The sequence below is a fragment of the Nothobranchius furzeri genome, chromosome 16 (assembly GCF_043380555.1).
Source record: "Nothobranchius furzeri strain GRZ-AD chromosome 16, NfurGRZ-RIMD1, whole genome shotgun sequence".
NCBI lineage: Eukaryota > Metazoa > Chordata > Actinopteri > Cyprinodontiformes > Nothobranchiidae > Nothobranchius > Nothobranchius furzeri.
Genome location: NC_091756.1, coordinates 5,902,768 through 5,915,639, shown reverse-complemented (window position 1 = coordinate 5,915,639; position 12,872 = coordinate 5,902,768). Strand labels below are relative to the sequence as shown.

Here is a 12,872-nt window from a genome sequence, read left to right as displayed (position 1 = left end):
AAAGGTCACCGGATCTGGTGTCAATTTAAAGAAGTAGTCCAGTTACACATTTGTGGGCTTATAACTTGGCTTCTGAATGTCCTAGAGAGATCAGGTTTGTTTTAGTGTACTCCAATCAACAGCCCCTACAACCACAAAAAGGAATGGAGTCATTAGCACTTATGGTTTGTAAATGGCACCCAGAATTATGTTGCACAAAGCACAATTTCACATCATTCTGGGTCCATTTGTGTGAAAACAAGGTCCAATCAGGCTGAAACGCTACAAGAAGGTAGAATCTATTGAGTTGTAAGTGATCTGAACGTTTCAAGATGATCACACATTCCTATAGGGGGTAAAACCATGTCCCAAAGGTCACCGGGCCTGATGTCACTTTTAAGAAGTAGTCTATGGGGCCAATTCACTGACTAAAGTGGTCGTACTTGTAAACTGAAGATTCGTGCGTGGTAGTCAACGGTCATGCATAATATTAATGACTTGTACCCAAAGCTAAGCTTTTGTAAACTCTTGCCTCTGAAAATAAGATTGAAAAATCTACAACACTAATCAATTACGAGTATGAAGTAAAAGTTTATCAATACGAAGTGAAATTTTACGACTGTGACAAAAGACAACTCTCCAGTAATGAATAAGAATTATGTGCTGCCAAAACAGTGACACCTGATGATGTCAGGGTCACAGGCATTATGCGTCGAGCAAAGAAACAACGATCTTCTATACTGCGCATGCGTTTCCCGTTTTGCGCTCTCAGCGGCAACATGGAGGACGGAGAGAACCAAAACACAGGAGGAAGTCAGGTAAAACAACATTTGTTGATCTTTTTAAAGCGGACTGCTGACATATTTCGGTTCCAGGATTGCTATGATGTTGCGTTAATATTGATTGTACTCTGTAGTTGTGCTTGTTTTTTAGTTTTGAGTCACTTTTTTTCCCACTTTTTTTGTTCGTCAGGCTCAGTTATCGGCCATTCTAGACACGGCAAACAGTCTGGTGTCGATGCTACACCACAGGTTAAGCAGACAGGGAAATACACGACAGCCAGATGAGGGACAGGCAGAGCAAATAGCGAGTCCTCGGCAGACTGCCCAGCCCAGCGGGTCCGGGGTCTCCGGACAGTCAGTGCATCAAGAAATGGCTAGGTGTAACTGCAGTGCTGCAAATGAGTTTATGAAATTTACACGTTTAGTATCGATGAATAATCAAGCTTACTTTCATTTTTAGATCGTTTCCTGGATTTTTTCGGAAACAAGCAAAAGGCAAGAAACGTTTTGCACCATATGCACGACCTCAAAAGACTGTTTTACTTCACTTTTTTTTGCTTGACAAAGAACATGAAAAGACCCCCCAAGCAGATGTGGAACTCAAGCTTACATTGGCTGGACTTGGGAAACGTTCTCTGACTGTAGGTGAAAGCGTCACACATTCAGAGGTATTTATTTTTAAAACATCAGATGCACCCTCAAGGTTAATTTTGTTGTGATTATATTGTTTTATTTTAAAATTATTTGTATGTGCAAAGGAATGTACAATTTAGCTGTATGTTAATTACAATAATCCAGCTACGTTATGTGTAATGTTGTTTTATTAGTTGACAGATTTGCTTTTGAAGGCATATCCAAGACTTGGAAGTATCTGTGGTGGCTGGATGCTGCATAAGTCTACAGGTGTTTTGGGGCTTCAAATGTTGTTTTTACATACAGCATTCTCCTAAACCTCCTTATGTTACTGTAGATGTTTTTCCATTTCCAGGCGGGGGTGGGCAGCGCAGATTAGTTGCTATTCCTCCTGATTTAGATGGATACAATGGTCAGCAGCTGAAAGGAGTTAGCGGAAATGGAAAGTACACACTCTACATATCTCCTTTACAAGAAGAAATTGACAATACTCCATTACCACCAGAAGCCAAAGAGTTTGAAAACATGCCCAAGGCCCCATGCAGCACCTGCAGAAAGATGTTTCCACTTCAGATTCTTCCTGTGCACATAAAAAGCTGCAAGGAGAATATAGACCTGTGTACTTCATCTGAGAATGTATGTTGAATCTCAGGCTGTCAGTCTTTTGGGGATTTGCTTCAGCTGCAGGTTTTGTGAACTCAACTGTTATGCTGTTTTTTTACAACAGGAAAACGACATGTGGGAATGTACGCTTCCAGTGTGCTCCGAAAAACAGGAAGAGGTTAGCATGTAATTGTATTAGTGCAATGATAATCTATACTAGTGTGTTAACTACCGGTAGTCATTGAGCAGAGTTGTAGTTGTTCATTGTATATAAATAAGTGTTGTAAATTAATATTTTTAGACTGCCGAGTGTCCAGTGTGCAGAAAAACATTCGACATTGATGTCATTGAAAGTCACGCATCAGACTGTGGATTACGGTACTCAAACCATACATATTACACAAATTCAGAATAAAAAAAAAATAAAACTTTTGTGAATAGATAATCATTATTTTGCTTTTTTCATGTGTGCAGAAGTATGTATCCTGAGAACAATGTGCCAACTGAAGCAATACATTCCTTTCAAAGGTAAACTCTAAAGTAGCAGTTATACTAGTGTTGAAATATACTGCAGATGTTAGTGGATATAAAAGACTACACACCCCTGCTCAAATGACACCAATTAATATAAATCCATAACAATTCTACCTTTAATGTGACCTATAACCAGCACAGCGGCATCGAACAACAAACTAAAACCTTAAAAGGGTAAAAGTATAAAATAAATACATTTTTAAAAACTTGTATAAAAACTTATATTTGGGGCTTATTAGAAGCTCTTTAATTGGTGAAAGGTGTGTGCTGACTTCAGCTTAACATTAATTTAAATGTAACTGGTTAAATCTGAACACAGTCACATCCCCAGTCATAAAACAGCGTTCTCATCTGTGCAACCAAATTATCTCAGTTTGTTTAATACACCTCTGATGTATTTCTGTTCATCAGTGGTGTTGTGCAGGTTGTAGGTCACATTAAAGATGGAAAAAGTTGTAACATTATTTGACTCACCATTTTTTTACATGACCAAAAACTTGCATTTGAATAGGGGCGTGTAGACTTCTATCATCCACTGTATATTTAGCCTTTTACTTATATTGTATGCTTTTGGTTTAAAGCTCAGTGGACGTTTTGAATTGGATCCAGTGTCAAGTGGAGGAGGGCAGCACGTTTTACCTCTGCGTGTCTAGAAGTGACATCTTCAAAAGAGGAATGCAACAGTGGCAACGGCAGAAAAAATCCTCACCTAAAAGCCGATTGAAGGTTTCATTTATTGGGGAAGTAGGCATAGACTCTGGCGCTCTCAGTAAGGAATTTCTAACAGGTACAGCTCCATCACACTGCAGTTGTACTCGCTTTCGTGTAACATCAGATTTTGAGTTTATGTCTTTGTCCAGAGATGCTTGCAGAGATTGAAAGGACCCTTTTTGTGGGCAACGCGGACAAGAAGGGAAAGATTCCGCTTTACTGTCTCAACAGTCTGGATCAAAACTACTTCAGGTTCATTGTATAGAACTCACATTTTATGCAATTCCATTGATTCATAAATGCTACCTGTATTTAATACAATGGCTGTCACCAACAGTTAATTTCCATTGATTGCCATCTATGAACTTTTTTCCCCCAATTGAGCAGATTAGGGAATGATAGATAGCCTGCCTTAGGAGTGCTTATCAGAAATATAATTACAGGATGTAATGACAAATGCATCTTGTAGTTGGAAATGTAACTTACTGTAGGATGTGTGTGACGCTTTTCTACAAACTCAATGTTTAAGTCAGAAATTGGTGTTATTGGTATAACCAGCCTATGTTCTGCTGATTCTTAAAGAACAAATAAAGAAATATTTTTTTTCCTGGTGACAATATTTTTTTTCTGATAGTTTTGTTGATTAGACTGTTACAAAGCAACATTTTTAGTGGCCCTTTAACGACTGTTTTTTGAAACCTGGACCTTGTTTTTTGCATGCATAATGTTAACTTACTTTTACAATAATTTATAGTAAATTTAATTCAAATTCAAAAATAATATATGGATCACACAGGGAAATTCAGTTTAGAACAAAAAATGAATATTCTGCACATTACAAATAAGATCCAAGTTGCAAACCAAAAAATTGTTACCCTTTTGTCAGTCAAAATGCTCAAAAACTCTGGCAGAATTTAGTGCATTGTTCTGATAACAGCTGGCAGCCAATGAGTTTAAGTGCTGTTGTATTTTTTGTTCTGATATGCAGGTCTGCAGGAGAAATTATAGCTGCTAGTCTGGCGCAGGGTGGACCTCTCCCCAACTTCTTACACGAGTGGTGCTTCAGGTACCTGTGCTCTGGAGATTCAGATGCCATACAAGTGTCAAGCAGTGATGTCACAGATGCAGAGTTGTCACAGCTTATCCTGAAGGTAATGAACCCTGAATGTTAAAATTATATTATGTACTCTGACATTTACTTGCACATACAGTCATGTGGAAAAGACACCCTCTGAAAAACAGTTTTTTTGGGGGATGTTTTTAACTTATCACTTTCATTCACCATTTTCATTCACCTATGTATAATTGCATCTGTTGTTACACATCCCAGAGTTAGACAAGTGAGAAAAGAAATTGAGTAAAAAGATTTTGTTACCAGCCCTGTCATTCTATTGATCTGGCAGCAGTCAGTTTTTCTTTTTAGCATATAACAATGATAGTGAATTAGCTCAGAATAGATTACATTTAAAATTCATTGGATGTCATTCATTTGAATGGAAGGTACTAGCATCCTAGAACCTGCTCCCAGATCAGGAGAATGACTGGGCTAGTTACAAAATGTATTGCTCTCACTTATGTAACTCAGGGGAATCTAACAACACACATAATTGTACTTGTCGCTTTAAGCACCTTCTGATTTACACTAGAATTCATGGTGGATTTTATGATTATGAATCATCCAGGTCCTAATGCTACCAAGCAGCGCAACAGTCCAGTACCAGAGTCATATGCAGCTACAATGTTGTTTTTGAGGCACCTGAGAGCACTTCAATCTCAACACACTCCCATTTCTAGTCAGAGGGACACCCACAATGTCGGAGGTTATAAAAGGGAAATCTCCATTTACATTGCTGAGATTTGTTTTTGTTTACATAGTATGGTATACCTGTGTGTGGTTAGGGCCATTTAAAGATTAAATAAAAATAGGGGTTGTTTTTCTTCAGTTAAATGCTTTCTACTGTATTTTTTTACATTTCATTGAAGTCCTTGAAATTATTTTACTTTATTTCTGTTGGGTTATTTTATTTTACTAAATTGTAGCAACGATGCACATTTTTTCATTACTGTAATTGAATGAAGATGTATTAATTATGCTTTCAGATAAACACCGCCACTGAGGAAAATATCAACGACCTTAGCGATGATATTGTAAGCTGTGGATACACTGGAAAGGTGTCTGTAGAAAAAAAAGACCTCATAATCAGGTAGTTTAACATCCAAGCTGTCTGAGTGATGCAGACAACAACGGCACCACACAGGACCTGACTGTTGGCAGAATCATGCAATGGATAACAGGGCAGGCACACAAGCCTTATTTACCAAGCGAGATGAATGAGTTCATCATATCTGTCCATTTCTACCATGACTGTGACACACGTCACACCATTTGTTTCCCAACAGTGAGTGCATGTACTCGTACCATTACATTTCCAGTTGCTCACCTGACAACCTTTGATGAATTCAAATACATAATGGAAATAGCAATGTCTCATGGTCAGTCCTTTGATAGGGTATGAATCTCAGTTCTTGCAGAAATTACACTACAGTTAACAGAGCCAAGGTTTTTTTTTTCTCTTGATGTGCTGTTTTGTTGTTTACACATGCACACTCATTTTGTAGTTTGTCTCAACAACATTAAGTGACTGGGTGATGGATGGATGAATGAATGGATGGATGAATGAATGGGCGATGGATGGATGAATGGTTAGTTGCACTTGACTATGTTCCATTACAGCACAAATGTGCCATTTTACAACTGTTTACATGTGTTGAAAGAAATGGCCTGTGAATTTTCATACCACTGCCATAGTTCTACATCCAAATGTTTTAAGCCAGACTGATTTAAATTTTACAAACAGTTAAATGTAGTTACAAGATGTGCTTTAGTATTTGTCTGAAAATAAGCTGTGTAATAAAATTGACAAATTGAGTTACTGGTTTGTTGGTAGTCATTTATTTAAAGCAGAGCAGTATATTTCAATGACAAATCAAGGCATTTCATGTTCTCAATTAAATGTGTTGCATTACAATATGTTGTATGTTCAAAGCAAAACAACCCAACTGCTGATGTAGACGGCCACACATGACAAGACCACACATTAGTTTGAAGTCTTCAAGAGCTGCAGTAGACCCCTTGACGTTTTAAAGTTGTCATTGTAGTGTGGGCAGAATTTTGGGTTTGTATTTCGCTATATTATTACGTCAAGGTTTTGTTAGATTCTTAACAGTGAACCTACTGTGTGTGTAGTGCTACAAAGTTCAGTGCAGCCCTGTAAATGTCTCTGCCATTGTCCTGGGAGGGAGCAGTGGGGGAGATGGCTGTAATCAGTCCTGCCATAACTTGGGGCCCCACAGAATGCTGGATGGGTGGCACAACTATTCCACTTCCAGGTTCTTCTCCCAAACTGTCAGCATTCCAGTCTATGTTGTCTTGAATAGTCTGTAAAAAGCAATTAATCTTTTATTATATAATAAAATATATAAAAACACTTTGTAGTATCTAATTCTGGGATATATATATATATATATATATATATATATATAATTAAAAATAAACATTTGTTGTTATATTTCCCAGAATTTGATAGGACAAATAAAGCATTTTGTAAGTAGCCCAGTCATGATCTAGCAGCAGACTTTTTGCTTTAGTTTAGCATGAGATAATGTAAGTGAATAGAATTAATAACTAGCGTGTTGTTATTACCATTCACTTACATTATTTTATCAGGACAATGATCAGGAAGATGACTCGGCTGGTTACAAAATGCTTTGTTCGGTCTTATTTCATTCTGGGAAGTATAACAGACAAAATTTTACTTGGTGCTGGAGTGTCACTTTGATGGGTAGCACATTGGAAAATGTCCCGATGATTTTAAAATATAATTTCAAAACTAATCCTAACACTTGTGACTGAAACAGAAAAGAACTTAGGCTGAGCATGCTGTACCTCCACACTTGCTGGAGGAGCCACAGGATGGTGAAGAAGCCCCATAGCCCAGAGTTGATTCGGAGTCATGTTTTCCTCCATTCGTAGTGGGTGGTTGTCCCATCCATCTTTGAAAAGGTCAAGGTCCATGTGGAGTCTTGGTATGAAGACATATTGACAACAGAACAAGTGCAAACTGTTGGAAGGGTCCAACAGGCCCTCCTCCTCAAGGCTATGCAGCACCTCATAATAAACACTTGTAACAGCCATCCATATGTCACGCCACAAGCGCTCAATCCTACAAGATGAAAACATGCAAAATGGGTTTGTCAACCATCTCTGCAAAACAAAATTACCTCTCAAATAACTAAACAGAGTATTAAGGTACAGCCAGGCAATTATTTTAATACCCCTTTAAAACATTAAATTATTATTCACCTTTGGTTGTGCACACTTTTGCCAGATATGTAGCTTCCTCTGCCACATCCACGGATGCTGAACATGCAGTTGGCAATGCCAACATTTTCAACGCCTTGGCCTCCCCTTACTCTGTTTAAATACAAGTAGTTTGTCAAACATAAAATGTTGTGCAAAAAAACATGTAGAGAGAGGAGATTGGTCACTCGACCTTTATCATGTTATAATTAAACACGTGTATATGGGGGGAAATGCATGTTGGGGTGGAAACACATGGGGGGGGGGGGGGGGGGTATGGAGCTACTTGTATAAAACAATGTAGGTGATCAAGGTTAGTGCGGTGAGTGATCTGGCAGAGTTACATGAGTGAGTGAAGTGGGGGAGCAAGGGAGTAAGTGAGTGGATGCTGCTGAGTGAGTTGAGTGAGCAGAATAGGATAACAAGGGGAAAACTGCAGATTAAAGGAACCTCTTTTTTTACCTTAATGGAAATCCAAACTCTTCCACAAAGGTCATGAAGAACTTCAGAGCAGTTGAGGCCTTATTATTATTTGCTGCACAGAGATACATTATCTGCAAGAACATGCCTCAATGTCATTCATAAAATAATGATGAGATATACCGCAGTCAGAAAATGTAAATCATTTTTTTACCTTTCTTGAATAACCGTCAATCCCACCGAAGATTACAATTCCATATCTGTTGGGAAACACCATGTTTTAATTATTTTGAGATGTAATGCATGTATCTTTTTGGAAACAAAATTTAAGAGTGAGACCAGGGCCAGAGTGGGGACTTATTTTCAGCCCTGGAGTTTCATGCCACAGACATGCCCACTTATATTGCAACCTATTATTTAAATCTTGCAAATGTAACCTTATATGCTAAAGCTACAACATTATACTTTTCTAAAAAACATGTCTTCAATGGCCAAACAAGCTTTTTTGGATTACTTTTACTCTTTCAAATGTGGACTTTGGGTATCGTATCAATTTGAATGAAAACAAATCTAACAGGTCATTTAGGCATACTAGGTGCTCACATTTTAAGTAACGCCTTCTTGTTTTCACACCTGTTCCTTCCACACAAGAGAAATCGCCTCACTGACTTCTGGCTCTGTTTCTGATACTAAATCGGATTAAAACTTGTCCAAATTCTCACCGATGTGCCATTTTGCTAAGCTTATGATTTATTCATCTACGTTTTGAATCAGCTGGCATTGCTGGAATTGTTTTATACAGAGCAGGTCTACACCCTGCTCTTCATGATAAATAATGCTAAAAATATTCACTCAATCAGCAAACCAGCCCATCTGAACCTGTGGTCTCATTTCACCTGGTGCAGGATTTAAATTCTAACTCTGAGAAGTCAAGACAACTTTGTGTGAAATCACATCAAATATGTTAGCTGCCACAAAATCTCACAATTCATTGACTTGATAATTAACTCATTTTGGTTTGCAGGCTTAGTTCAATATGCTGTTTTAACCATTTTGTCATTGTTAGTTGTCACCATAGACTGTACATATACTGGACAATCGATTCCATAGGCTTCAATAACACGTTATCTGTCCATAATGGGAGGTGTCCACCACCGCCATTTTGACCGTGTCACAGGTTCCGTCCAGCCCAGACAATTCCATAAAAGGGAAGAGAGGAGGCGCTGAGGGTGTGGCTGTAAGGCTGGGCTCGAGTGACGACACCCAGGCGAACTAGCTACGAGCTAACCTGAAGCTAACCCTGGCTAACCCAAAGCTAAAGCGGAGGTGGGAGCCGAGCTAACGGATGTAGCCACCTAGCTTCAACCCAACCGGAGCTAACTGGAACACCCATCGACCTGAACCTCACACGGAGTTTAGGTGGAGGTTTTCTGCGCCTGTTCGTGAGAAGTACCTGTATTAAAAAAGTTTTAAATCGGTAAGTTTATAATTTATTTCCGTAATGAATACATTTTGCTTTGAGCAAGTTTTCAGTACAGTTTTTTTCGGCGCTATCACTCCTGAGTCGCACCAGCCATTAAATGTATCATGAAGAAGAGAAAATATATTTAAGTCGTATTTTGGGGGGACATTTTATTATCTTTCTTACAAAATCCGAGACCAAGCGTTTCACATTGCAACACAAGCACCGGTAACCATAACAGAATGAACAGCCAGTAGAGGAGAGGATGGCGGTGTTTCAAACCCTCCCGGCCGGCGTGTAGAGCTCATTCCTGGGCTGGAGCCGGCCCTCAGCACCCCGCCACAGGCTCTAACAGATGCTGGCGGTGTTTCATATATTTCCAAAACGTAATACTTGTTTGTATCTTGTACAGCCAGCTAGCCTTTATTCTGGACTCAGTACAATTTACCAAAAGTAAAGAGACATTATACAGATGAAGTAAGCACAAGATAACTTACTGGAAGACACAGAGTTATCATCAGAACCAGAACAAGAGCCTGATAACAGTCATGTGAAAATAACAGTTAAAAAGTATGTATGTATAATAGAAATAAAAATATATTAGAATTAGTGTAACTCACTGTGATCCAAACAATAAATCAGCCATAGCTGATTAGTAAATATGACATGAGGTTTGGGAGTTTTTAAGTTTCATTCTTTTATTAAATTTTTTTTCCTCCATAGCCATTTGGATCATTGGGGACAGCTGAGTGAGGCGTGGTGCCCAGAGAGCTGCAGAGACAACCTTGGCCTCCCTGACGTCTGTGTCTCCTGGTTTGGTTGGGGCAGACCATCGACATACATACATGTGCCGACACTGTGCCCTGTTTTATAAAATGTAGTGTTAAAAATAAATGTTTTTGCTCAATTACTGGAATTTCTTTGGTTAAGACAAAAGTGAGGAATAATCATTTACAAGTTATTTGTACAACAGGCCCATTTTAAATCCCAACAGTTTCTTAGCAGACAATAGAAATGTGTTCTTTACTAACTTTACTTGGTTTGAAAATCTTACTAAAATAAACTTGAGTGCCGTATTGCAAAACCCAATCATACTTGTTATGTAAACATTAGCTTTGAAGATATTTTTTACAGATATATATTTGTGTGCAACAAAAACCAAACTTAAATAATTTGTCATTCTTTATTGAAAAACAACAAAATACAGGTATACAGAAGTGTGGGAAAATGATAATGTGAAAGTATTGCACTATAAATGAAGTGAGATGAGATGAAGGTGAGATGAAGGTGGACGCCAGCGGGCTGGACGCCGGACGAGGAAACCTGGAGACGGATCGCTCAGACAGGAAGGGAAGAGCTTCCTCTTACCTTGATGGAATTAAAGTTAGCCGTCGTCTGAACGCCCAACCGTACGGTCTGAGGTCAAAGGTCACAGGAAACACACACCAGTCAGCAGTCATACAGATGCATAAAGATAACTGTAGCCATGGCAACCAGCTGACATGTCCCCACTTTCACCAGCACCTGGTGCCTGCCGGGTCACCTGAATTCCTGTGTGATGTCAGCACGGTCGGCCGTGACTGCGGCCATCAGAGGTGACCTCTGATCAGCTGAATGAACTCACCTTCCAGGGTGACGCCGTGTTAAGAGTCGGCTTCATCCTGTAAACAAACAAACAAACAAATGAGTGGTAACAAAAACACCACGTCTGGTTCTGGTTGAGGCGGAGGACAACATGCACCTTTCCAGGAGCAGAACCCAGATGTTCTTGTTGCTACAAACAGAGACGAGCAGAGTTAACAAACCAGGAAGTGAGAGGGACCAGCTGCTGCAGACAGGTGACGCTCACCTGAGCCTGAACCATAGGAGCCTCCTCAGCCATCAGACCTTCTGACTCCAGTTCAGATGCCACCTTGTTGATGTCCCTCAGGCGGGACTCGTTGGCCTTCAGGTCCTGCAGGACAAAAGCACCTGCTGATTATCTTGTTGCTGTCGGGTTAACAGGTCTGGTGTTAGAACGTGGTGGATAAGAATGTTCTGACGGGCCGAGGGCTCTGAACTCACCCTGCAGGACTGGGCCTGCTCCTTCAGGGCCTGGATGCTGCTGCCATAAGCCGACAGGTCCGACATCAGGGCCTCGTGCTTCTTCAGGAGAGCCTGTGGAGCAGAACATCAGAACCTTCAGCTCGTCTGACACAAGTGGAGCTTTCTCGCAGCGATGGTCCAATCGGATCCGCCACTGTAAAACAAACCCTGCTCAGTTCACCGCAGACGCAGCTCTGCGGGTGTTTAGTGGAAAAGCGTGAGCCTTCTGCCGGCTGCCACGTGTCATGGCTGCTCTGCAGCGGGAACACACATCACAGCTTGTAAACCGTTTGAAATAAGAGCGCCGGGAACACGTTTGTCATCACTTCCTGTGCGAGGCCAGCACTTCTACCCCTAACCCATGAGACGCTCAAACGAGCAACGATGTCTGGTAGACAACCGAAGGAAATGACAAATACAGAAACACTAATTATGAAGGACTGGAAAGAGAGCAAAGAAAAGCGATTGGAGTTTCTCAGGAAGGGACTTCCATACCTCGGCCAAGTCCTCGTCTTTCCCTTAGTCTGGACTTCCAACGATGGGCTCCTTCTCCCTCATCCAGGACTCGGCCTCATTAGCATCCGCAAAGTACTGCTGGGCCTGCAGAGAGTCCTCCAGGTCCTGCCTCCTCTGGGACGCCTTGGCCTTTAGCGTGTCCCAACGTCCATGAAGCTCTGACAGCTTAGTCTTCACCTCCTCACCAGCGAAGTGACCTGGACCCAAAAAAAGTGAGCCAGAACCTGCAGACACCTCAGAAACATGTCAGGACCAGACCTGCTCTACCTTCCTCCACCATGGTCTCTCCTTTCTGGGTGACAGCCTTGATGCGAGGTTCATGACCTGTGATCTCAGCCTGCAGAGCCTGGTGCTTCTTCAACAGGTTCTGGACACCAATCAGGTCCTTCCCTGAGGACACATGTTAGAGTTCAGCATTATGCAGTAGACAGACCAGTTTAACCCAGGGGTTTCTTTCTTCTACAATCTGCTCTTTAACTGTATTATTTCCTGCTATTTCAGCTGTTAACTTTATTTTTTCTCCAAGTGTTTTTCTCCCCAGAAGAAGCTACAACGATGTTCTGCTGAGCTGTGGTGGCCTCATGGAGGGGGCCATCGGCTAGCACACTGCTGCTAACCACTTAAACATTCTCCCTCTCCTGATAGTAACATTTTACTTTCTTTGATGTTGGATGTGCTAATACTAGTTTACCCGTTTAATTATAGATTCACTAGGATAAATACAATAAAGTTTATCTCTTGCCAAATAGAATATTTACTGTGGCGAGCCCGTGAAGAGGTGTAGGAG

The 12,872-nt window shown here is 40.5% G+C and overlaps 1 protein-coding gene and 1 long non-coding RNA gene across 5 annotated transcripts; one reads left to right on the top strand and one right to left on the bottom strand.

Moving 5' to 3' along the window:
- Positions 1–3,058: 3,058 nt before the first annotated feature.
- Positions 3,059–6,171, top strand: LOC139063430 (uncharacterized). 2 transcript variants are annotated; one of them, XR_011516790.1, is made up of 3 exons: positions 3,071–3,318; positions 4,231–4,393; positions 5,343–6,171. It is a non-coding gene; the product is annotated as an uncharacterized lncRNA (long non-coding RNA). The 2 variants fall into 2 exon arrangements; XR_011516789.1 differs by having other exon boundaries at positions 3,059–4,393.
- A 4,482-nt stretch (positions 6,172–10,653) lies between these two features.
- Positions 10,654–12,284, bottom strand: LOC139063485 (spectrin alpha chain, non-erythrocytic 1-like). 3 transcript variants are annotated; one of them, XR_011516842.1, is made up of 6 exons: positions 12,065–12,284; positions 11,549–11,641; positions 11,334–11,438; positions 11,226–11,258; positions 11,109–11,145; positions 10,654–10,900 (listed from the first exon to the last, which is right to left on the bottom strand). XR_011516842.1 is itself a non-coding variant. In XM_070545398.1 (5 exons), exons 2-5 carry the CDS (start codon positions 11,612–11,614, stop codon positions 10,823–10,825), a joined length of 399 nt encoding a protein of 132 aa, XP_070401499.1. In that variant the 5' UTR covers positions 11,615–11,641; positions 12,065–12,284; the 3' UTR covers positions 10,654–10,822. The 3 variants fall into 3 exon arrangements, 2 of the variants coding, with proteins under 2 accessions (XP_070401499.1, XP_070401500.1); XM_070545398.1 differs by having other exon boundaries at positions 11,109–11,258; XM_070545399.1 differs by lacking the exon at positions 12,065–12,284 and having other exon boundaries at positions 11,109–11,258; positions 11,549–11,753.
- Between the last annotated feature and the right edge of the window lie 588 nt (positions 12,285–12,872).

Excerpts from the sequence above, each read along its gene's own strand:
- LOC139063485 (XM_070545398.1), bottom strand. The coding sequence starts at position 11,614 with ATGTCGGACCTGTCGGCTTATGGCAGCAGCATCCAGGCCCTGAAGGAG. Across the intron at positions 11,439-11,548 it reads AGCAGGCCCAGTCCTGCAGG|GACCTGAAGGCCAACGAGTC; the intron begins GTGAGTTCAGAG and ends TTTGTCCTGCAG. Across the intron at positions 10,901-11,108 it reads ACACGGCGTCACCCTGGAAG|ACCGTACGGTTGGGCGTTCA; the intron begins GTGAGTTCATTC and ends CTTTGACCTCAG.